At 42.6% G+C, this 26978-nt stretch overlaps 1 protein-coding gene across 1 annotated transcript; it reads left to right on the top strand.

The window, feature by feature from the left end:
- Window positions 1–1992: 1992 nt before the first annotated feature.
- LOC112256520 (saccharopine dehydrogenase-like oxidoreductase) lies at window positions 1993–26831 on the top strand. The gene is made up of 12 exons (XM_042325501.1): window positions 1993–2334; window positions 6762–6874; window positions 14324–14404; window positions 14641–14770; window positions 22601–22650; window positions 22795–22925; window positions 23023–23140; window positions 25254–25373; window positions 25510–25566; window positions 25686–25797; window positions 25888–25969; window positions 26053–26831. Exons 1-12 carry the CDS (start codon window positions 2136–2138, stop codon window positions 26141–26143), a joined length of 1284 nt encoding a protein of 427 aa, XP_042181435.1. The 5' UTR covers window positions 1993–2135; the 3' UTR covers window positions 26144–26831.
- The last annotated feature ends 147 nt before the right edge of the window (window positions 26832–26978 follow it).

Here is a 26978-nt window from a genome sequence, read left to right as displayed (position 1 = left end):
TGACTTCATTCACAAGGCAATGAATAATATTGTCAGTCATCAGACTATTGTGAATTTAATCTAGTCTTTAGGCGTCATCTATTATTATAGGCCTATGTGTAAAATTACAGTCGTTTTTATATAAGAAATAACATATTTTCCTAAAACTGCTTATAACACAGTTATCTATTAATCTCTCCTCATTCGTCTTTCAAATACCCATGTGGGGTTGTATGCTCCTGAAAACCAATGAGTAGATGTGAGAGGCGGGACTTACAGTGCGTCGAGCGTCTCAAATAGAACCAAGTTCTATTTTAGGGCTTGGTTACACAGATGCTCGTGCTCGAGCGGTGCGGGTGAAATGATTTCATAACATAAATGTCTACATTTATTTTGCAATGCCCGTGCAAGCAACGTGGCCGGTGTGGTTATGCACTACACTTTTCCGTGCGGTAACTATACCACACAGGTCAATATAGTCTACCAGTCTAACTGTCTATCCTGCCCTCTATCCACCATTCTTCACAGTGACAATAGTGGTAGGTGGATCATTTGTCCAGATCTGCAATATGCTAACTAGCAATCATACCACACATAAAATCATTCAAAGCTGCACCAATTTTCAATATAAACGGAGAGCCATTGGGCATCAGTGAAGCACCCCTACTGATCTTGTTTAGGGATAATACAATTATCCTACCTAGACTAGCCTACAACTCCACATTGCAATGAATAATTGCATTACTGTTTTTAAGAGTACAAAATTATACTCTAGGCTGTAAACTGCAGTGAAAATGTATTTTGAATAAGGATGCAAAAGCCCTATGATTTTAATATTTAATTTCATTCATTGCATTTGGATCAGTTGTAGGTCTACTCTGAACAGTTTATAAGGTATGAAAAGGCACAGTAGCATGCCAGTCTGGCTGCATTTTAAATTCTGATACTGAGATGTGCTTTCTGTTGCGGATCAGCATTCTCCCATGTCATCCCATAAGAATGTTCAGGAAAGCTTAAAATGCACTCTGCCTGCTCTCTGATCCAAGCGGCTGGCTATTCCTCGTGAACCTAGAACCCATAACTCTTCAATAGCCTATAGCCTAAATATTTGTTAATTTAACTTTTTTTAATGTATTACCTTTAATATATATTTTATATATACCTTGTATATGTGGCTTAAACACAACCAGTCACAATGTTTTTATCTGATTAGGCTACTTGCTCACTTTCATCCAAAATATAATTCCAGCATCCAAATTGTGCAGATTGTGGTGTTGAAAAAGCAAACCATGATGTTGAAGTGCCGAAGTCTGTTTAGTTAATTGGTTGTGGTGCATTGGCACAGAAACTTGGTGGACAATTCCTTGAATATATGTTATATAATTATAAATATAGCATCAAGATGTTGAAAATCTGATTTCCACCTAGCTGATCATTGTCTGCAGCCGGCTCTGATCATAGTGTAGGTCGAATGAAACAGGCAGGGAGAGCTGTTAGCTTGTCAGTCGACCCTGAACCTTCTGGTATGTAGACCTGCACGTCATCTTCTGTACCACAGAAGCAGCTGTCCCTCATTACTACACCTGCTTAATTACATGACTTTTTTTGAGCCGACTTCTCCGTCTGACAGAGGGCGCACCTGACTATCGCCCAGGAGGCAGCCTGGTTCCAAATGGAATGCATCCAACTTTCATCCGGAGCAAAACACGCCTACACGGGCGCCCGGCGGGATTAATCGAACTCCCGCGCTATCAAGCGATGATTCAAAATAAAGACAGATTGACAGCATAGACATCCAATTGTAAACCAAAACGTTTACAACCACACCTACTTTTCAGATATCAGCGTTTCAATTGGTTATGTCATTTAATATGTTAATGACATCAAATAACATGTTGATAACAAATACAAAAAGCTGTATTTAAACTAACGTCAATAAAACGCTTTGTTTGTGCATGCAGACCATTTTGCATCAGCGGTGTTTAGGTTTCATATCTTTATCAGTGCGGTCAAAGTCCGGCGACCGAGCATCATCATCAGACTACGGAAGTGACAGCTTTGCTATCTGTCATTTATATTAGCACGCTCCTTGCATTTCGCTCATTCCCATACACTCTCGCGTCGTTGCGTTTCCCTGCGTATAACTAGTTGTAACTATGGCGAAGGTGGATACCTCCTCTAGCAGACCCTATCACATTGTTATTTTTGGTGCTTCGGGTTTCACCGGGCAGTTTGTGGTTGAAGAGGTGGCCAGGACCGTATCGGAGGGGCCGAATGGGACGCTGAAATGGGCTGTGGCTGGGAGAAGCAGACAGAAACTGGACAAAGTTCTAGAGCAGGCCGCCGGAACCCTCGGTACGTATCAATCAAATGTATTTATAAAGCCCTTTTTATATCAGCAGATGTCACAATGTGCTATGCAGAAACCCAGCCTAAACCCAGTCAAACAGCAAGCAATGCAATTGTAGAAGCACGTTGGCTAGGAAACACTACCTAGAAAGGCAGGAACCTAAGAAACATGGATAGGAACCAGGCTCTGAGGGGTGGCCTGGGCTGGGTGTAGATTATAAGAGTACATGGCCATTTAAGGCCAGATTGTTCTTCAAAGTGTTCAAACGTTCATAGATGACCAGTAGGGTCAAATAATAATCACAGTGGTTGTGGGTGCAACAGGTCAGTACCTCAGGAGTAAATGTCATTTGGCTTTTCATAGGTCGAGATAGCAGGTGCGGTAGAGAGTGGACAAGGTAGCATGTCCGGTGAACAGGTCAGGGTTCCCTAGCCGCAGGCAGAACAGTTGAAACTGAAGCAGCAGCATGACCAGGTGGACTGGGGACAGCCAGGAGTCATCAGGCCAGGTAGTCCTGAGGCATGATCCTAGGGCTCTGGTCCTCTGGGAGGGGAGGGAGAAAGAATTAGAGGGAGCATACTTAAATTCACACAGGACACCAGATATGACAGGATAATTCCACAATATATAACAGACTGACCCTAGCCCCCCTGCACATAGACTATTGCAGCATAGATACTGGAGACTGAGACAGGTGTGTCGGGGGACACTGTGGCCCCGTCTGACGATACCCCCGGAAAGGGCCAACCAAGCAGGATATAACCCCACCCACATTGCCAAAGCACAGCCCTCACACCACTGGAGGGATATCAACAGACCACCAATTTACTACCCTGAGACAAGGCTGAGTATAGCCCACGAAGATCTCCTCCTCCGGCCCGAGGGGGGGAAGCAAAACTGGAAAAGAAAGGTCACGTCTGTGACTCATCCCACTTAACTGACGCACCCCTCCTAGGGACGGCATGGAAGAGCACTAGTAAGCCAGTGACTCAGCCCCTGTAATAGGGTCAGAGGCAGAGAATCCCAGTGGAGAGAAGGGAGCCAGCCAGACAGAGACAGCAAGGGGAGTTTGTCGTTCCTGTGCCTTTCCGTTCACCTTCGCACCCCTGGGCCAGACCACACTCAATCATAGGACCTATTGAAGAGATGAGTTTTCAGTAAGGACTTAAGAGACTGAGTCTGCGTCTCTCACAAGGATAGGCAGACCATTCCATAAAAATAGAGCTCTATAGGAGAAAGCCCTTCCTCCAACTGTTTGCTTAGAAATTCTAGGGACAATAAGGTCTTTAGAATTTATATCTTAATCAGTGCGCTCAAAGTCTGGCGACCGAGCATCATCATCAGACTGGCTTCATTGACATTGCCCTAAACTAGCTAATACAATTTATATTACACATTTTAATTTGGTCACGCTGGATGCTAACTAGAGAGTAATCCCAGTTAAATCAGGTCTAAAGTTTCCCGTAAATATGTTTACACTGTCCACGAGAGATTAACCAGTGATGACCTTTGGTCTAGTTAGTTGATTGACACCATTGTGCATTGTAATCGGATTTTCCAGGGGGATTCAAGGAAGCTTTCTTGACAGCTCGGTGTCATCGTGTCTACACTGAGTTTACTGTGTGTCATGCCAAACAGGACACTCACCTGGACTAATTTAAAACCTAGTCACTGTGTTGTATCAGTTATTGTACAACCAAGTGTTTTGACCAAGGATCTTCTGCACTTGCATTGCGCTTACTGCCCTAGGCTTGCAGAAAAAAAAGAAGTATACATCTCAATTGCACAGACATAAGGAATGTCTGTCAATAGTAGTTGTTGTGGTAGCTGGGAATATGTTGTCAGACCAGATATCTCACACTCTACAAAGTTGCAGCGCTCAATACATTCAGTATTCATTTTAAATTGGAGAGTGGTTGGCTTGCCAGAAAAGGGATAGCCTAGGTTCTCCTGGGGTTGGCATCAGGGAGAATGGAGCTGTGCTTTGTTCCTTCTGCCCTCCTGGCATAGCCCTCACCAACAGCTGTTTGAACATGCCCCTGCAGCGCAATAGGCTCTATACAAATCCACCCCCTGGCCTCTCAATGGTTACCCTGCCCAACAGTGACAGTCTACATGCTCCCCATCACATGGCCAGGTTGACATTTCAGACACAATTGTCATGGGTTAGGCGAAATCTTCTAAATATAATACATTTGCAGGTATGTTAGAGAGCTTGTTTGGGATATGCAAGAGACACGTAGTGTGCTTTGTCATATGTGTACAATATGACTTATTTGATAGCCATTCATCCTTTTATGGCCCATGTTTTGCCTCCATCATTGAGGTTTCAATAGGGCAGTGTTTTCCTATCTGTTATGGCTATGGCACAGAGTTCAACGTGTGCCTAACTTCCAACAGTCCATGTTTAGTCATGAGCTACAGGGGGTAATGTGCCATGTGCATTATAACATGTTAACTTATTCAGGGGGTTGATGCAAAGCATTGTGGGGCCGGGACGATAGCAGTATCGCTATACTCATTGGTGCTGTGGCAAGGAAACAAGACTTAAAGCGAAATATAACTTCTTTAGGAATGTTGGAAACCAACATTCTCTTGTAATACAGTACTTTACATGAAGCAGGTTTTTAAAGGACAAAGGAGTTTGGTCGGCTTCGTGTTCTCATTTCTGCCATGGAAAAGATATTGCGATATAGGCATTGTCCCGGCCCGACAAAGCAGGATAGAAAAGAGAACAAACGGTGTCTTGTTGATGCTCCTCAAATGTACTTTATTGAACCAGAATACAAATATAGCAGCTTTTAGTACTTAGATCTTTTATCTGGTCTACATTTGAAGGCAACAGTGACACGGAGGCTTGGGGAACACGGATAGCAATGTCTGTTTCCCCCCAAGCTAAAGGATAGGCTATGTGCACACAGATCACACACACAGGCTACACATGCAGAATTCAGTTCAGGGGTCTGACAAACTATTTGGTCACTGGGCTTTTTAAACCAGGTTGTTCATGTATCATCATAGTTAGTTAAAGATTCAGGTTGTATTAGTTGTATGTACAGGATACACATAGGATACACCGTCCAACGACATTCTGACTGGCAGGTTCCTTCTGGACAATGCAGCAACAGTAAGAAATAATACAAGATAAGAATAGGAACATGAAGCAAATGGCTCAGTAGAATAGAATAAACATTTTAGCATAAGTATTGTTAGGTTCTTATTTTTCAGAGTAAATAACTCACGGACGCTAGAGAAGCTTTAACCAAGTTTAATCCTTCCCAAAGGTTCTGTACAGCTGTTTTCAGACACCAAAAACATTTATCTCCATCACAGTTACATACATCCTACTTAAGACACGCCTTCTCTCCAATCCTTACATCTTATGGAGGAAGAGGGTAACAGGGATACCAAACCCTTATTACTCCCTTAAGGGAATCAGTCCTCACCCCCTGACCTCAGCCCCTCCTTCATCTAATCCACAGATGTCCATCTCTCTCCCCTGTATCAACACGGTGCTGTCCTCACCCCATGACCTCAGCCCCTCCTTCATCTAATCCACAGATGTCAATCTGTCTCCCCTGTATCAACACAGTGCTGTCCTCACCCCATGACCTCAGCCCCTCCTTCATCTAATCCACAGATGTCAATCTGTCTCCCCTGTATCATCACGGTGCTCTGCTCCTGTCCCCCAACACATTCCATAGGTCCAGTCTCTTTCTCCTTTGATTCTATGCCTCTTTCCGATAATTTATTTAATATCTCAATGTTCAAAATGTCAAATCCAACAGTATAATACAGGAAGCCACAATTAATTTTTATTTGCATGTTTTGGGGAAGCATTTAGCAATCAATCATAAGAGTCTGGTAGCAGCAATTGTATGCGTGCATGTGTGCTAAGGTGTGGAGAGTCAGAGCAGGTGCTCAGTCCAGTGAACGTGTTCAGCAATCTGATTGCTTGTAGATAGTAACTGTCTCTGAGCCTGTTGGTATCAGTCCTCATGCTCTGATACAGTCTGCCTGACGGTAAGGGAGTAAACAGCTTGTGGCTGGGGTGTGTGGGGTCCTTGATGATGCTGCAGGCCTTCCGCAGGCACCGTTTCCAGTAGATGTCCTGGATGGGTGGGAGCACATTCCCACTGATGTACTGGGCCATCTTCACCACCCGCTGGAGGGCCTTGCGGTCGTGGATGAAGCTGTTCCCGTACCAGGCCATGTCGATGGTGCAGTGGTAGTATTTGGAGAGGACCCGGGGTGGCAATGCTGAATTTCTTCAGCCGCCTTAAGAAGTAGAGACACTGTTGTGCCCAGTGGTGGTGGTGTTGGTCCTTGACAAGTCCTCCAGTGATTTAGTTAAACACATAATGTGGTGTATTGGTAAGTAGATGTTTATAATATAAAGGTGAAATGACTGAGTTCTCTGCTATGTTATTAGGTAAACCGGAGCTGAGGACTGCAGTGGAGGTCATCGTGGCTGATGTGGGAGAGCCTGACTCTCTGGCTGCCATGTGCAAACAGGCTGTCATTGTTCTCGACTGTGTGGGGCCAGTAAGTACTGACTGTGGAGATGCAACACACACACACACATTTTAAATACTGTAGACACACACTGTGTAAGCACTTCAATGTCATAAGTAAGCAGTATTTCAGTGCTGCCTCAACCGTTGTGTTCATATATAAGACTGTCTTGATATCAGACCTGATTACCACACTTGCTCTCCTGTTGTGCCATGGGGCTGCAGATAGTGGCCTGATAGCAGTAAGGCCATAACCTCACAGCTTGTGAAACACCTGCAATGATGATGATGGCTATCACCAGTGCACCTTGTACACACACACACACACACACATCCATTACAGCAAAGGACACTCTACTGGTGTGTACTAGATATAGCTATCTACCATTGTCTCCCCCGCCTCTTCTTCTGTGGGGTTTATGGGGTTGGTATCTAATGTTATGGTGCATTACCGCCATTTACTGTACTGGAGCGCCCTTTGCCTCCCATGTACAGTGGGCAAAAGAGTATTTAGTCAGCCACCAATTGTGCAAGTTCTCCCACTTAAAAAGATGAGAGGCCTGTAATTTTCATCATAGATAGTACACTTCAACTATGACAGACAAAATGAGTAAAAAAATCCAGAAAATCACATTAAAAATCCTACAATATATTTATTTGCAAATTATGGTGGAAAATAAGTATTGAGTCACCTACAAACAAGCAAGATTTCTGGCTTTCACAGACCTTCTGGCTCCTCTGTCCTCCACTCGTTACCTGTATTAACGGCACCTGTTTGAACTTGTTATCAGTATAAAAGACACCTGTCCACAAACTCAAACAGCCACACTCCAAACTCCACTATGGCCAAGACCAAAGAGCTGTCAAAGGACACCAGAAACAAAATTGTAGACCTGCACCAGGCTGGGAAGACTAAATCTGCAATAGGTAAGCAGCTTGGTTTGAAGAAATCAACTGTGGGAGCAATTATTAGGAAATGGAAGACATACAAGACCACTGATAATCTCCCTCGATCTGGGGCTCCACGCAAGATCTCACCCTGTGGGGTCAAAATGATCACAAGAACGGTGAGCAAAAATCCCAGAACCACACGGCGGGACCTAGTGAATGACCTGCAGAGAGCTGGGACCAAAGTAACAAAGCCTACCATCAGTAACACACTACGCTGCCAGGGACTCAAATCCTGCAGTGCCAGACGTGTCCCCCTGCTTAAGCCAGTACATGTCCAGGCCCGCCTGAAGTTTGCTAGAGAGCATTTGGATGATCCAGAAGAAGATTGGGAGAATGTCATATGGTCAGATGAAACCAAAATATAACTTTTTGGTAAAAACTCAACTCGTCGTGTTTGGAGGACAAAGAATGCCGAGTTGCATCCAAAGAACACCATACCTACTGTGAAGCAAGGGGGTGGACACACTAGATTAGTCAGTCTGCGGTGGAGGTCATCGTGGCTGATGTGGAAGAGCCTGACTCTGTCTGCCATTGTTCTCAACTGTGTGGGGCCAGTAAGTACTGACTGTAGAGCCCTCCACGGGCATGCATTTTAAACCCGAGCCCTACCCATGCCTGTGACATTCAGGCCTTACCCTACCTAGGCCCGATTTGCTTCTTCCCAATTTAAAGCCCTGCCTGAAGTCAGAAATAACTTCCTTCTTAAGTAAATCCATTAACTGCTCCTCTGTCAGTCATTCACTCCCTGCTACAGGCATCTCGCTCTGCATGCACTATGCTCATGGCGCTAGCTAGTTAGCACATGTATCCATAGCAACAGCTCCTCTTGACTGCCCTGCTCAATAGCTGCTTTTTAACCCCTGCAGTCAACTTGTGCAATAGCATTTTCCTTCACAGAAAACACATTCTGCAGAAAATAGCTTCATTTTCATCAGATGACAAAGTGCAAAGCTATTTAGCTGGCAGCCACACAGGTAAATTAGCTTACAATGAAAAAGCTAAGTATTTTTTGAAAAACAATACATGGACGACACATTTCTAATGCTTATCATAGAAACAATGTAGCCAGCTACATTTCCTATTGTTTTGCTTAAAAATGCAATATGCAGAAACCGCTCAGCCATTTCCTGGTTGCTAAAATTCTAGTAGTTTGCCTAATTTCAGATTATTATTTTTTTTTGTCACAATCATTGTGTAGAGAATCATTGTACCATCTAAACAGCTGTGAAATATATTTCCCATAACCAAATGTTGTATTTTAAGCTGGAGTACAAAACTGAATGTAAAAGACCCAAAACTAAACTAAAGAACGGGCAGCATAGAAATAGCGCACATTGAACAGATCTACCGTTTCTTAGACTTGCTTCCAATGAGGATGTCAGATTCATTTTTAAACTCACTTTTTTTAATGTGAATTTGGTCAGGTCGCCTAAAAATGTACATATTGTAGCTTTTAAAGCCGATCTTGCATTTTAGCAGAAAAAAAGTAGGCTGGCTACCTCTACAAAAGTCGGGAGTGCTGTCTGTTTATAAACTCAGCAAAAAAAGAAACGTCCTCTCACTGTCAACTGCGTTTTATTTTCAGCAAACATAACATGTAAATATTTGTAAAAACATACAATTCATAAACTGAGACATAAACTGAACAAGTTCCTCAGACTTGAATGTTTCCCTGAACAAAGCGTGGGTCAAAATCAAAAGTAACAGTCAGTATCTGGTGTGGCCACCAGCTGCATTAAGTACTGCAGTGCATGTCTTTCTCATGGACTGTACCAGATTTGCCAATTCTTGCTGTGAGATGTTACCCCACTCTTCTACCAAGGCACCTGCAAGTTCCTGGACATTTCTGGGGCGATCCAACAGGTCCCAGATGTGTTCAATGGGATTGAGATCCGGGCTCTTCACTTGCCATGGCAGAACACTGACATTCCTGTCTTGCAGGAAATCACGCATAGAACGAGCAGTATGACTGGTGGCATTGTCATGCTGGAGGGTCATGTCAGGTTGAGCCTGCAGGAAGGGTACCACATGAGGGTGGAGGATGTCTTCCCTGTAACCCACAGTATTGAGATTACCTGTAATGACGACAAGCTCAGTCCGATGATGCTGCAACACACCGCCCCAGACCATGACGGACCCTCCACCTCCAAATCGATCCCACTCCAGAGTACAGTGTAACGCTCATTCCTTCAACGATAAACGCGAATCCGACCATCATCCCTGGTGAGACAAAACCGCGACTACCCAGTGAAGAGCACTTTTTGCCAGTCCTGTCTGGTCCAGCGACGGTGGGTTTGTGCCCATAGGCGACGTTGTTGCCAGTGATGTCTGGTGAGGATGTACAGTCTGAGCACTGATGGAGGGATTGTGCGTTCCTGGTGTAACTCGGGCGGCAGTTGCCATCCTGTACCTGTCTCGCAGGTGTGATGTTCGGATGTACCGATCCTGTGCAGGTGTTGTTACACGTGGTCTGCCACTGCAAGAGGACGGACAGCTGGTCGCCATCTCACTGTAGCGCTGTCTTAGGCGTCTCACAGTACGGGCATTGCAATTTATTGCCCTGGCCACATCTGCAGTCCTCATGCCTCTTTGCAGCATACCTAAAGCACATTCACGCAGATGAGCAGGGACCCTGGGCATCTTTCTTTTGGTGTTTTTCAGAGTCAGTAGAAAGGCCTCTTTAATGTCCTAAGTTTTCATAACTGTGACCTTAATTGCCTACCCTCTGTAAGCTGTTAGTGTCTTAATGACCGTTCCACAGGTGCATGTTTATTAATTGTTTATGGTTCATTGAACAAGCATGGGAAACAGTGTTTAAACCCTTTACAATGAAGATCTGTGAAGTTATTTGGATTTTTATGAATTATCCTTGGAAGACAGGGTCCTGAAAAAGGGATTTGTTTTTTTGTTTTTGTTTTTTTGCTGAGTTTAGAATGCCCGTTCATGATATCTCATCTGAGTGGAGAAGTACAACTTAAGCACACAATTAGTCTGATGGAGAGCAGAAATTACAACAGAAAGCATTTTATATAAGCTTTTACAAAACGCAGCAACATATTTCTTAAAAATGTATTTACTATAGTAGTTCATCTTAAGTGGCTGAAATGAATAAGGTGACGGTGCATCATATTGTGTTGACTTTCTGCCGTGTTTAGGAAGTCAAAGCCCTTTGGATGAGTTATCTGTACAGCTGTTATCTTTTGATTTCCTTTTTTTCTCCTCTTTGTTCTTTTCCTGTCTGCTCCTCCCCCATCTTTTCTGAGCAGAGCAGGCAGGCCCGTTGCCCTAGCGACTCCAGGCTCCACACAGACACAGCATGTACACATGCTGCTCCAGAGCCATTACTGTTTTTCCTTCAGACAAGCATGTGTCAACTTTGTTCATTTGCTCAATTTCTCTAGTTCACATTCGCTTGTAAATATCCAAACTCATGAAAACTGACGTTCTGTAGCACCTAGTTATACATGTACAACTTTATGAGCTGGATTGCCTGTCTTTGCAATTAGTTTTGTTTGTTCTCGTTCACATATTTAGCTAGCAGGCTCCATAGAAATTTGCTATTACTTGTGCTACTTTTGTTAGCGTTCTGGTGATGAATGCCCAAAAGGCATGAAGGACGGTATGACGATATGGTAATCTGGATACTGCCCAACCCTAGAGAGCAGTGAACTGTTAAATAGTTTTCGTCACTAAACTCCGACAAAACTCAAGGAACATTTTTATTTTCTGTGAAATCTCTCCTGTCTTATATTTGACGAGGTTGAAGCAGATATGACTTTTTATATATTAAATTTGAACTTTATTTAACTAGGCAAGTCAGTTAAGAACATTCTTATTTACAATAACGGCCTTCCGGGGAACAGTGGGTTAACTTCCTTGTTCAGGGACAGAACGACAGATTTTGACGTTGTCAGCTCGGGGATTCGATCCAACAACCTTTCGGTTACTGGCCCAATGCTCTAAACATTAGGCTACCTGCCGCCCCACTGTGCAAATGGCTCGGCTTCAAAATGTTCGTGATCAATTGAATGATACCCGAGCCCTACCAGTACGTTAGTTATTGACGAAAAAACGCCGGGCTTGGATTGGGTAGCAGAGCTGACTGGAGATGCAATTCACTACAGCAGTCACACACACCCACAGACATACACACTGTGTAAGTACTGCAGAGACACAATGAGTCTGTCATAAGTTATATCAGACCTGATCACCACTCTGCTCTCCTGTTGTGCCATGGGGCTGCAGATAGTGGCCTGATAGCAGTAAGGCCATAACCTCACAGCTTGTGAAACACCTGCAATGATGATGATGGCTATCACCAGTGCACCTTGTGTAAACACACAGCCATTACAGGGCTGTCAGGTGTGACTGGGTGTGATAGAATCCCTGTCATTGTGATACACAGCTTCACCACAGAACTCTGCATGAAGTGAAGTGCAAAGTGTCTATTCCCATCTTCAACAGTAGGGGGCACTGTTGTCAAGTCTGATCATCACCTCAGCCTCTGTCTACTCCCTACCTTCTTCAAACACATCCTGGGGCGTGTTCAGGAAGGTGCAACGTTACACAAAATTCAGATAGAAATGTATTGTTCAGAACAGACAGGTCCCAATCCCAAATGGACCCCTGGACCCTATGCACAGATCTGAGAGGCTTTGATCATTTATAGAAAGAATTTCAACAGCAGGTTGACATGGTTGTGGATGTTGTTTCAAAGCCTAACACAATGAAATTGACGCTTTCGTACGCATATTAGAGCTTATACATAGGTTTATGAGCCCTCACCCCAGAAGAAAAACTGAATTAAAATGATGGTGCTGTTCTACAATACATAGCCTACCACATATTAGGCATGGCAGAAAAACATAAAACAAAACGGATTTAAGATGTCTTTGGTACATAATTTGGTCTAGCCTATACTCCAAAATTCAAGTAATGGCATTTGAGTGTGGACTGTTATTATGCATACTGGATGGACAGGTTGCCTTTTGCTATTGCTCCAAAAATCTATATCCATGAGTATGGGAGATAACGTATAGCCCTAGGCGATGCTGTTAGTTTATTGATTGTGCAGGGCGGCTTACATTTAGCCTACAGGGAATCTGTATTTAATAATTTTACATTTTCATAATTAATTGGGTGACCCATTTTAATTTTTCAGCTATACAAAATATCTGATCCAGCATGCATATCCACCTCCTCTCTCTCCTTTATTAATGTATCGAGCGTGCAGAGGGGCTGTCAACATTTTAGTGAAACCCTGTTACTATCAATGTTTTTTTACAGGTTTCATTTGGTTTCTTAAATTAAGCGCTGGGTAGCTTCAGAAGCAGGGTTGGCGAGCCCATGGTTTACAGAGTTTGGGCGGAAAATGACCTGTTGCGCAGCGAGAGTATGCTTCTCAGTGGTTGATGCGTGGAGTCAACTAAGTGTTGTTTATATATTTTTTCTCATTTGCTCATATTATGCACAGCTCCACTATAAAACCTAAGCAGCCTATGTTGCGTTTTAATATTTTTGTATAATACACCAATTTCAAAGATTTTGCTGAGTTACAGTTCATATAAGGAAATAAGTCAATTTAAATAAATAAATTGGGCCCTAATCTATGGTGCAGCCATAGGGAATAGACCCACCCACTGTAGAGTCAGGCCAGCCAATCAGAATGAGTTTTTCTCTACAAAAGGGCTTCAATACAGACAGAAATAATCCTCAGCACCCCCCTCCCCCCTCCTAAAATGATCCCGCAGGTGAAGAAGTCGAATTTGGAGGACCTGGGCTGGCGTGGTTACACATGGTCTGAGGTTGTGAGTCCGGTTGGACTTACTGCTAAATTCTCTAAAACGATGCTGGAGGCAGATCATGCTGTTTAATCAGCTTCTTGATATTCCTGTCAGGTGGATGGATTATCTTGACAAAGGATACAATACTCACCCACAGGGATGTTTTGTGTTTGTGCACAAAATTTAAGAGGAATAAGCTTTTTGTGTATATGGAACATTTCTGGGATCTTTTATTTCAGCACTTTAAATGTTGTATTCATATTTTTGTTCAGTGTAAATTAATGTATTACTTTTTTAAAATGTAGATGTTCCAAAGGTGTGCGTCAGTGGCTTGTATGCCTGGAGATGTTTAACTTGTTCATGTTAATTAATGGTCAATTACCGTGAGACTGGCAGTCTCTTGCATGACGATAACCGGCTGACAGAATGTCATGACCGCCACAGCCCTAGGTGCGCCTCCCCAGGGGGGCACCAGAGCGTTTCAGGGGAGGTTTGAAAGGAAAGCCGAACTGAGAACTGTATTCGGTTCACGCTAGATTAGCCAGTCCAGAGAAAAGCGATAGCTGTGAGTGTAACACACAGTTGCATGGTCCAGCAGTGACCAGACATTGAACATGACATGAAATCACAATGACTTCTAAAGGCCTTCATACAAAATGTATAAATAAATTATATTGGAGTATAAATTCTACTGTCATGACACAAGCACCTTGGTGAAGGAGTTTTGTTTATGTGTTTGTGTGTAGTACAGGTTCTGGGGCGAACCTGTGGTAAAGGCATGCGTGGAGAACGGGGCACACTGCATTGACATCTGTGGAGAACCCCAGGTAAGTGGACAACATAACACTCACAAGGCTTCAAGCCCTAATTGACCCTGATCCCTACACTACATCACTCCTGTAGAGCTGACAGGCATTGATAGTCGAAAGCAATATCACACACACACACACACACACACACACACACACACACACACACACACACACACACACACACCACTAGGTGTAATGGGAGGCCTGCTGGATGCCATGCTGTTCCCTATTACGTGTGTGTGTCTGTGTAGTTCCTAGAGAGTATGCAGTTGAACTACGACAGTCAGGCAGCTGATAAAGGAGTGTACATTGTGGGGGCTTGTGGCTTCGACTCCATACCTGCAGACATGGGAGTCCTCTACACCAGGGACCAGTTCAAAGGTGTGTATGTGTGTTCTCTCCCTGAGGGTTTTTATACAAATATTTTGGGGGGTAGATTAGCTTTAATATTGCAGATAAATGGTAGCTTCCATCAATATAATTATATGCATAATTTCCAATCCCCCATATATATTTATTTGTATACAGGACCAGTCAAAGATTTGGACACCTACTCATTCCAGGGTTTTTCTTTGTTTTACTATTGTCTACATTGTAGAATAATAGTGACGACATCAAAACTATGAAATAACACATGGAATCATGTAGTAACCAAAAAAGTGTTAAACAAATATCAATATATTTCAGATTCTTCAAAGTAGCCACCCTTTGCTTTGATGACAGCTTTGCACACTCTTGGCATTCTCTCAACCAGCTTCATGAGGTAGTCACCTGGAATGCATTTCAATTAACAGGTGTGCCTTGTTAAAAGTTAATTTGAGGGAGGACAAAATGGCGCCGTAGAGAGAACACGGTGTTTCAGCGAGCTCTCGTGGCATTCGTAAATTTATATTCTTACATTAATCTCCTAGCTTGAAAAAGTGGTAGAATTGGCTAAATAAGTTACCATATAATGAGTCTTGACGACTATTTCGCAAAAATCTCCGACAACATGCCCAATAGAACTACTAAGAAGTCGACCAAAACCACCACCCCTGTGGATGTGCATGAGGAGCTAGCTAACGTTAGCGAAGCTAACACCATTGCGGATCCAGGCACAATGGACCTGATGATTCAAAAGATGACTGATAACATTACTAAAGTGATCGATGCTAAGATAAGAACGGTCTTGGAAGCAATAGCAGGCCATTCAGCTGAAATACAGAGCGTTGTGAAACGTGTCGTTGAGGCGGAAGGGAGAATTGCTGCAGTGGAAACTTCAACTACATCTATGGACGCTAAGATAAAAGCACTTGAGAAACAGGTGCGCGAAATGGCGGAGCACATTGACGACTTGGATAATCGAGGACGCAGATGCAATATTCGTGTTGTGGGACTCCCGGAAAATTCTGAAGGGACACGTTCAGTAAAATTCTTTGAGGAATGGATCCCTGGCTACCTACAAATGGACACTAAGGCTGGTCGTGTGAAGCTGGACAGAGCCCATCGCTCTCAAGCACCGATACCCGGTCCCAATCAGCACCCACGGCCGGTGGTTATAAAGTTCCACAACTTCACCGACACCGACACCGTCATGGATGCGGCTAGAAACATCGGCTCTGATGGTAGTCAACATAAAGGTCCAAAGGTCTCATTCTTCAATGATTATTCCACAGCAGTTGTACGAAGACGCAAAGCGTTTGATGAGGCGAAGGCTCGACTCAGAAGAATGAAGCTGGACTACGCACTGTTGTACCCGGCCACATTGAAGATTATGGTCAACGGATCACCTAAAAAGCTCTACACACCTGAAGAGGCTGCTGCGTTTATTGACTCTCTCGGGTAAATAACTTTAAGCTGCACCTCAACAGCATTGAATAACTTTGTTTATTTTTGGTTGAATCTGATCATGAAACAGTGGTGTGAGTCCTCACGTACTCCGGCTCAGTAATATTCGTATCTTTATTATTTTTCTTGCTAAAGTAATAGCCGCTATAGCTCAGGCTGAGATGTGTGAATCCATATTGGTTCCCAGGCTTGGTTTTAGGTGGAAGAGCCTCAATCTTCTTCTATTGATTTTCTTTTCCATATATATAAAGGATGAGGCTATTGAGCGGCAATGCGGACTTAAGAGTCTACATTGGAGAGTTGAAATCCCCTGCATGTTAGCTAGTGGGAAAACCCCCTTATGGATTTTTACATGTTTAATTTTTGGGTTTAGTATAGTTCGAGTTCAGGGTTCATATTTTTTGTTTATGCTCAGTGAGATAGAGGAGAGTTCAACACATGGAAAAAGGTACCACCCCACTTTTACAGTAGGATCCATTCTGGATATTGAATGGTCAAGATACAATGGCAGATAACAGACTGCGTGTATGTACGTGGAACATTAGAGGGAGCCATAACCCCATTAAAAGGAAGAAAGTACTGTCTTTTTTGAAAAAATAAAATATTGATATTGCCCTGTTGCAAGAAACTCATTTGGATGATAAGGAGCACCTGAAATTACAACAAGGAGGGTTTGGTCAAGTGTTTTTCTCATCATTTACATCCAGAAGTAGAGGTGTAGCAATTCTGGTGAAAAAGAACTTACCACTTAAGGTCTTGAATTGTGTGAAAGATAAATTTGGTCGCTTTGTTATAATTAATGGTACTTTACAAGGGCAGAACATTTCCATAATGAATATTTACTTCCCCCCTGCTCACCCCCCTGATTTCCTCACTAAGGCATTTCTAGACTTTTCAGAATTAAACTCAGACACTGCAGTGGTTGGAGGAGATTTGAACTGCTTGTTGAACCCCCTTATTGATAAGTTTCCCAGCGGTATAGCTTCACTCTCTCCTCAAGCTAAGTCACTTAAAGTTATTTGTGATGATCTGGGGTATGCGGATGTCTGGAGAGCTTTCCATCCCTCCAACAGAGAGTTCACTTTTGTCTCTGCACCTCATGGATGTCAGACTAGAATAGATTATTTTTTTATGCCCAAGATGTCTTTGCAGTCTGTTTTATCCACTAGGATAGGAAGCATAGTCATATCTGATCATGCTGAGGTGATCCTGGACATAAAACTCAACGGGGCATTCAATCGGTCAAGACATTGGAGGTTGAGCTCAACCATTCTTAAAGACCATACATTCACATCATATTTTATAAGAGTTTAAAGCATTTTTCTCTATTAACTCTCAATCAACAGATAACACCTCGCTCCTTTGGGAGACCTGTAAAGCGTATGCCAGGGGTCTGATTGTCATACACAGCTACTAAGAGACGGAAAAAGCGGGAAAAGCAAAAAATGTTAGAGGGTGAATTAGGAACTAAAGAGAAGGACTACATTAAAACGCCCACTCCTGCCCTATTAAAGGAAATATCAGTCATTAGATCAACGTTAGACTCTCTCCTAACACAGGACGCTGAAAAGAAAATTAGATTTGTCAGGCAAAAGCTATATGAACATGGCGATAAGCCAGGAAAGTACTTGGCATACCTATCTAAAAAGAGGGCTGACTCTCAGTCAATTGCTACTATTACTGATTCTGATGGTAATCATTTATATGAAAATAAATTGATAAGTGACTCATTTAAGAAATTTTATACAAACCTTTATGCCTCAGAACTGCCAAAGGATGCACCCAAATTAATGGAGAACTTATTTTGTAAGATTGAGCTCCCTACTATCTCCGAAGAGCAGAGGTCCCTCCTTAATGCCCCTATTACCAAGGAAGAGATAATGTTCGCAATTAAGAATCTGCAAAATGGTAAGGCCCCAGGACCAGACGGGTTTTGTAGTGAGTTCTATAAAGAGTTCCATGGCCTGATCCTTGAGCCATTGCGTGATATGTTTAACCACTCATTTTCAAATGACCAACTCCCTCAAACGCTGAGAGAAGCCAACATTTCACTTATTCTCAAAAAGGGAAAATGTCCAGAGTCTTGTTCCTCATACAGACCAATTTCCCTTCTGAATGTGGATAGAAAATTGCTTTCTAAAATTCTAGCCACAAGATTAGAGGACTCACTGCCACTAATTGTGAAAGGAGACCAAACTGGCTTCATTAGGGGCCGTAAGTCATGCAACAACGTCAGGCGGCTTCTTAATGTAATTCAAGCCTACCAACAAAGTGCTGTGGATGGTCTTGTGCTCTCCCTAGATGCTGAGAAAGCATTTGATCGTGTGGAGTGGTCTTACCTATTATTTGCTCTAAATAAATTTGGTCTGGGGGACAACTTTATAAAATGGGTGAAAGTTTTATATGATGATCCTCAGGCTGCTGTCCTTACTAATGGGCTACGGTCAAATAGCTTCTCTATACACAGAGGTACCAGACAGGGCTGTCCTTTATCCCCCCCCCTCTTTGCACTCGTTATGGAACCACTGGCCGAGGCCATCAGGGTAACGCCTGCTATACAGGGGCTGCTCATTGGTGATGTTCACCATAAAATAAGCTTGTATGCTGATGATGTCCTGATATTCATCTCTAGTCCCGAGACTTCAATTACATCTCTTATTAATATTATTGAATTATTCAGCGAATTCTCAGGCTACAAGATTAACCTTACTAAGTCAGAGGCTATGCCACTTGGTAGCCTACACTCTGTACCTAATACTTCTCCCCCTTCCCTTTTAAATGGTCTCCCTCAGGTTTCATGTATCTGGGTATATTTGTAACTCCTAAATTCCAGCTAATGTACAAAGCCAATTTTGTTCCCTTGTTTGATACAATAAGACAGGATCTGGATCGCTGGAACTCTCTCCCGATTTCTTGGTTGGGTAGAATATCCCTCTTGAAAATGAACATTTTACCTAGACTACTTTACCCAATCCAAATGATCCCAGTATTACTCTCCAATAAGGTAATAAAGGATGTAAATGGATGGCTAAGTTCCTTTATATGGAGTAAACGCAAGCCAAGACTTAAGATGGCAATATTGCAGCTGCCAAGTTCTATGGGCGGCTTGGACCTGCCCAATATCAGGTTCTATCAATGTGCCCACCTTTGTTATATTTCTGACTGGATCACAAATGATGACTCCTCTATTTGGTTAGACATTGAGACTTCTCTTTCAAAATACCCCTTACAAGATCTTTTATTTTTCAGGAGTTTCAAGTCTGTAGAAGACCACTGCAATAATCCCGTTACACTTAACACACTCAAAGTATGGAGGTCAGTTCAACGCTTCCTGGGAAGGTCCAAACTAACCTCTGCTCTTACCCCAATTCTTAACAACCCAGATTTCAGTCCAGGATTGCTGGATGCTGGCTTTAACTTATGGCTTAATAAGGGCATACGCAGGCTAAATGACTTATTTGCTGATAAGATTTTGTTGTCATTTGAGCAGATGGTTGAGAAATATTGACTCCCAAAGCAGGACTTTTTCCGCTTCCTACAAGTAAGACATTATATTCTGAAGAGCACCACCTTAATTGGTAACTCTGATGTGTCTGTCATTGAAAGAATGCTTTTTTCCCACAGGAAAATGTCTGTAAGTCTGTTTTATGATACTTTAAGGTCCTTTTCTGCTGTCAACACACGGAGGGTGAAACAAGTGTGGGAGAAGGAATTGTCTGTTACTATTGATGAAGAGATGTGGGAGGACATTTGGAGATATGCAAAAACAATATCTATATGTAACCGTACTAGAGCAATCCAATTAACAATAATACACATTGCATATATCCCCAAATCGCAGACATGCTTTTAGCCCCACTTCCTCTTCCCCTCAGTGTCTTAAATGCAAAACTGATACAGGCACCCTAACACATTGTTTATGGTCATGTACCAAAATACAAAGATACTGGTCTGGTGTTCTGCAAGAAATTGAAAAGATCCTAGGGGTTGATCTAGAATTGGACCCAGTTTCTTTACTGTTAGGTCTCCCTAGTAGGCATGTTACTTCTGTCGGTAAAAGGAGGCTTTACAACATCCTTACCTTCGCAGCGAGGAAAACATTCCTTTTACAGTGGATTAGTGATAAGGTTCCTTCTATTAAAGATTGGCATAAGATACTATTTGAATGGGTGCCTCTGGAATATCTGACATTTGCATTCTAAAACAGACCAGTTCTACAAAGTATGGGAACCTTATCTAAATTACCTAGAACCTGAGGTATCAGATATTATGCTGCAAGGATTCTCTTAGAATGGCGGGGATCTATGTATTTCAGAACTACACTGTACGTTCCATGTGTGGAACCTAACCTCTTGGTTTAAACTGAGCTTTTTTGTTTAATTTCTGTTTGTAAGTTTGTTTAAAATGTATGTATTGAGAGACGCAATGATGGTGATGGGGTGAGAGAAGCACGGAGCGGGAAGAGGAAAATGGTGTATGTATGTATGGGTGTGTATATGTGTGTGTATGCGTGTGTGTGTATATGCATGGGTATATGTATGTGTGTATGTATGTATGTGTATGTATATGCACGTAGATATGTGTAAGTGGGTGCTGTTTTTCTTGTTTTTGTTCTGTGTGCTTTGTCTCTGTTGTTGTATCTCTTAATATGGGTGAAAATTGTGAAATTCCAATAAAAATACTGTTACAAAAAAAAAAGTTAATTTGAGAAATGTATTTCTTAATGCGTTTGAGCCAATCAGTTGTGTTTTGACAAGGTAGGGGTGGTAAACAGAAGAAGCCCTATTTGGTAAAAGACCAAGTCCATATTATGGCAAGAACAGCTCAAATAAGCAAAGAGAAATTACAGTCCATTACTTTGACTGACCTTCATGACTTAATATGGAAAATTTCAAGAACTTTGAAAGTTCCTTCAAGTGCATTCGCAATAACTATCAAGAGCTATGATGAAACTGTCTCTCATGAGGACCGCCACAGGGAAGGAAGACCCAGAGTTACCTGAAAGGCCACTCAGCAAGGAAGAATCCACTGCTCCAAAACAGCCATAAAGCAAGACTATGGTTTGCAACTGAACATGGGGACAAAGATCGCACTTTTTGGTCAAAGATCGCAAATGTCCTCTGGTCTGAAGGAACAATAATAGAACTGTTTGGCCATAATGACCATTGTTATGTTTGGAGGAAAAAGGGGGAGGCCTACAAACCTGACTCATTTACACCAGCTCTGTCAGGTGGAATGGGCCACAATTCACCCAACCTATTGTGATCCTAACTGACCTAAGACAGGGAAGTTTTACTCGGGTTAAATGTCAGGAATTCTGAAACACTGATTTTAAATGTATTTGGCTAAGGTGTATGTAAACTTCCAACTTCAACTGTACATATATACACAGTTTACATGCACCTTAGCCTCGTGTGTGTGTGTGTGTATATATATATATATATAATATACCAAGTTTACATACACCTTTTACATACAGTTTTTCACAATTCCTGACATTTAATCCTAGTAAAAATTCCCTGTCTTTGGTCAGTTTAGAGCACCACTTCATTTTAAGAATGTGAAATGTCAGAATAATAGTAGAGAGAATGATTTATTTCAGCTTTTATTTCTTTCGTCACATTCCCAGTGGGTCAGAAGTTTAAATACACTCAATTAGTATTTGGTAGCATTGCCTTTAAATTGTTTAACTTGGGTCAAACGTTTCAGGTAGCCTTCCACAAGCTTCCCACAATAAGTTGGGTGAATTTTGGCCCATTCCTCCTGACAGAGCTGGTGTAACTGAGTCAGATTTGCAGGCCTCTTTGCTCGCACATGCTTTTCAGTTCTGCCCACAAATTTTCTATAGGATTGAGGTCAGGGCTTTGTGATGGCCACTCCAATACCTTGACTTTGTTGTCCTTAAGCCATTTTGCCACAACTTTGGAAGTATGCTTGGGATCATTGTCCATTTGGAAGACCCATTTGCAACCAAGCTTTTAACTTCCTGACTGTTGTCTTGAGATGTTGCTTCACTATATCCACATAATTTCCCACCCCATGATGTCATATATATTTGTGAAATGCACCAGCCCCTCCTGCAACAAAGCACCCCCACAACATGATGCTGCCACCCCCGTGCTTCACGGTTGGGATGGTGTTCTTCGGCTTGCAAGCCTCCCCCTTTGGTTGCAAGAATTTTGCATAATTTAAATTGAAAAATGCAATGTTTTGAATCTGCCGTCATTTTGCGTACCTGTTCATAAACCATGTGCCATGGAATCGGTACATTGCAAATCTCTTCCCAACTATTTTGCAATCTATACTTCTCCCTGAGGTTAGTTTACTTCAGCTGTTTATGTGTGTGTGTTTGTGTGTCACAGTTGTGTTCTTCTCTTATCACAGGGACACTCACAGCTCTAGAGAGCTTCCTGACAGTCAGCACAGGACCTGAGGTAAGACTCCAATACCCATAAACCCACACACTGCCCTGGCCTCATTTGTCCTGTAAACAGTAAATCATTGTAATCCCTGCCTCATCCTTGTAAGAATCCGTTTTTAAAAGTTTGTTGGTACTCCATTCTCTGTCTCCGTCTCAGGGTGGTTCTATCAATGACGGGACATGGAAGTCGGCCATCTATGGTTTTGCTGACAGCGGGAAGCTGCGGAGCCTCAGGAAGAAGTTTGGACACAAACCTCTCCCTGTGGTGGGCTCAAAGATCAAACGCAGGTACAGGGAGCTGTGTGTGTGTGTGTGTGTGTGTGTTTGCGCTTGCACGTGTGTTTCTTTGATATTAACTTTACTGTGTGTGTGTGTGTGTGTGTAGGAGTGCCCTGTTCTACAGTAATGAGGTTCAGCAGTATGCAGTTCCGTTCATGGGAGCCGACCCCTCGGTGGTGAAGAGATCTCAACGCTTTCTGCTGGAGGAACACCAGGAAACACCTGTAGGTCTCTTTCTCACACACACACACACACACAGAGCGAGAGAGCAGTGTGTGTTCTTGTGCAATTTTGCACAGTGCAATTTTAGTGGGATGTGGCTCTGTCTAAACGTGAGAAATAGAATATGGCCTAATAAATCTTGGGTGTCTGTGTGTGCATCACAGCTAGGGCATGGGGTGATGACTTGTATGTATTTAATGTAATAGTGTTGGCTCCAAACTTCATTGCAAGGGATAATGGAGTACATTTAGTTGATGTAAGCCTTATTTATGTTAAAACGTCTTTAGGATCAGACCCTTTTGTTTCAATTTCCTCCTAAAATGACATACCCAGATCTAACTGCTTGTAGCTCAGGACCTGAAGCAAGGATATGCATATTCTTCATACCATTTGAAAGGTTTGTGGAAATGTGAAATGAATAATTGTGCCGAATTTGTCAATTGATACATCGTCAACTAACTATAGAGAACATAATTTTTTTTTATTACCATAGCATTTTTTGTATGTTTACACACTCCCAGGAATGTCAAACATGATGGATCATTAGCTTCCCTACAGAAAATACACTAACTAACCTTCACACATCTAGATTGCCGGGCGGGGTGGGTGTGGAGCCAGAGACAGCAGTGGGGTCAAGCTGTAGACCCCAGTTCCTACATTTGAATATAGAAATATATTTTTATCAAACAAAACTACACTACACTTTATCTCTGGGACCCTCAGGATGACAAATCAGAGCAAGATTACTGAATGTAAGGACATTATTTACCTTCAGAGGTGAATATATCAAACCAGTTGCTGCACTATCCTCAAGCAATAGCATGGTATTATTTTTCTGTAATAGCTACTGTAAATTGGACAGTGCAGTTAGAGTAACAAGAATTGAAGCTTTCTTCCCATGTAAGACGTATATGTCCTGGAAAGTTGGCAGTCGTTTACAACGGCATTCAAGTCAAAGAAAGACACGCTCTGGTACGAATAACAAAGTTTAAATTTTTAATTTTTTTTAAACCTCCCGCTTTGGGCTCTGTGTCCATGTGTAGTTACTACATACATAATCTTAGGTGTAAAGTCCTCTGTTTAGGGGACCTGCGTGGTTCTGTAACCAGTTACGACTGAGCGATAGCCCTGGTTCCCACAGACACGGTAGTATGTTTTTTGCACCTGTGTGACATAGGATGTGAAATCTGAAACGACTTGAAGCTGGGATATCCCTCCTACCATTTCATTCCCTTTTCCGACTGTCCATCAACTCCTTGCTGAGCCCTGCGTCACAGCCACTGACAAGGCACATGCCTGCAATCCTTACATTGTAGCACAGCAGGGGAGAGTGGTTTCATCACTATAGCACATTGAGATCGGTTTGTAGCCATTCATCTAAAATAATGCATGGATTTTAAACACTTTGTTTGTCATAGATGGACAAGATTATTATGAGATGAAAGGTGAATTCCTCACGAGTTCAGGAAGCCAAGCTACAGCTCTGTGACGTTCATAGCGATGGGGGCAGATGTTTTAATCGAGAGAACTTTCGAATATATGCACATTTTCTCTAACACTAAACATACAAGTATGTATTTCACAGTTATGAGGAAGGTTACATCTTATAGTTAGTGCTTTTATAATTTGAAAACATGTCATTTCAAGCCTTATTCATACATTTTTGTTCCATAGGAAATACGTCATGTACAGTAAAATATTTGTACTGTGTACTTGAGCTTATGTTCAAGTGACTACACCTCAGCAATTTAACTATTTTTTTACCTGAAAGGTGAGATTTGAACCACTCATGGAGTACACCGCATTACTAGTTGTTTCAAATGATGTAGTTCCATTTAAGAGGATAATCTATGAGCAGAACGACTGTTTCACCTCAATTAGCCATGAATTCCCTAGGTTTGAAAGTTACTTTTTGTTTTTTAATTTTCCCTACATTTCCTCCCTTGTGGGCCCAGCCCCCTTGCAATTCAAATTCTAGCTAATGAGCTTCAGCCCCCCTTTCTCGCTCACTCTCTCTCTGGGCAATCCACACATTTAGTGTGATGTGGCTCTCATGTCCAAACTCAGTTGAGAAATGGACCTCTGTGACCTGTTTGGCCTTTTGTGTGACCCCAGGTCCAGTATGGTGCGTATGCAGGAGTAGGAGGTGTGGCCAACATTGTCAAGATGCTATTCGCTGGGATGATGTTCTGGTTCCTGGTCAAATTTAGCTTTGGACAAGACCTGTTGATTAAGGTGAACAAGGACACACACACATTGATTGTGTGTGTGTGTGTGTATATATATATATATATATATATATACACACACACACAAAATGAACCTCAAACCTCTCTCATTAACTATTTTCCACCCTCTTCTCTGTCTTTAGTATCCAGAGTTTTTCTCCTTTGGTTTGTTTTCCAAGGATGGACCGACAAGAAAGCAGGTACAGTTTTATGAATATCTCTTGTTTGCAAAATTGCCAGTGATTGGTGTGTTTGAGTGTCACTCAGATGGATGGTTGGTCCTTCTAGTCAGTGATTGGTGTGTTTCTGTGTCACTCAGATGGAGGGTTCGTCCTTCAAGTTTGCCTTCTACGGAGAAGGTTACACTGAGGGACAGGACCCCAGCCAGGGACGACCCAATGCTAAGATCCGCACACTAGTCCAAGGACCAGGTACTTGAACACTCAAAAACGTACTAGTCCAAGCCCTCCACCTAATCTGTCCCCACTGGGGTTAACACAATGCTTCTCTCCCTGTTTCAGAGGCGGGCTACGTGGCCACGCCAATCGCCATGGTACAGGCCGCTATCACCATCCTGAACGAGCCCACCGCCCTCCCCAAGAAGTGAGTTCACACACACAGGGTAGTGTTTGTGCGGCTGTTGTATTACATCTGATGCATGTTATCTCAACCTCCTCTCTCTTTAGGGGCGGTGTGTACACCCCAGGAGCAACCTTTGCCAAAACTAAGCTGGTGGAGCGTCTCAACAAGCATGGCATCCAGTTCTCTGTCATCTAATGTGTGACCCCTGACCCCCATGTCATCAGCACTTATCACTAGATGGTCATGCTGCAAAGTGAAACTTGGTTAGCAGAAACATTTAGTTAATTAGGGTTAGGTCTAAGGTTATGTTTCAGTGTTTAAAATCTGATTTTTTTGGGGGGGGGTGTTCCCTTTCAACTTTGCAACATGGCCCAATAATGAAGACCTTCTGCTTGTCTGTGACTAGTTTTTAAAGAGACAGTTTCCTTCTTGTTAAATAATGGTGCCCCCGCTCTAACTCGCCAATGGATGTGCAGTTTGTCATGGCTCAGTAGATTAATGCCTGTGAGTGCCTGTTTCTCTCAAAAAAAAGCTTGACTGCATTATGATGCTTCTGTCCTTCCTCTGATCAATACTTGTTTAATTTCCAAGCACTGTCTGAAACCTACCTTACTTCAAGAGGATCAGAAATTCCTCCTTTGAGCGATGGTGTGCTGTAATCAAATATAGTTTAGTAGGATCTGTTTAAGGAATGATCAACAAAGTAGTGCTTGCTGCTTGTTAAATGGTTGTTTGGGTACTACATACACACAAAGCTGGGATGATCCTTCCCACAACTTTGCAGTGTCTTCTGTGATTCACTGAGCGTGTGTTGGACAGGTTCTGTTCTCCTAGGGCTGTAGGTCTTCTCTACTTGGCTGAATAAAACCCAACACTACTGAAATAAACTAGCCTCGTGTCTGATTCCTCACTTGACCAGTCAGTTTAGTTTCACAGAGGTCCCGGTCTGACAACTCTAAAGTGGGGATTAAATCCGTATTGCAGAAGAATAAAAAAATTAGGGGTAATTTCAGATTGAGCCGACGTGCAG

This window comes from Oncorhynchus tshawytscha, linkage group LG08 (assembly GCF_018296145.1).
Source record: "Oncorhynchus tshawytscha isolate Ot180627B linkage group LG08, Otsh_v2.0, whole genome shotgun sequence".
Taxonomy (NCBI): domain Eukaryota; kingdom Metazoa; phylum Chordata; class Actinopteri; order Salmoniformes; family Salmonidae; genus Oncorhynchus; species Oncorhynchus tshawytscha.
This window is presented reverse-complemented; position numbering and strand designations above follow the sequence as displayed.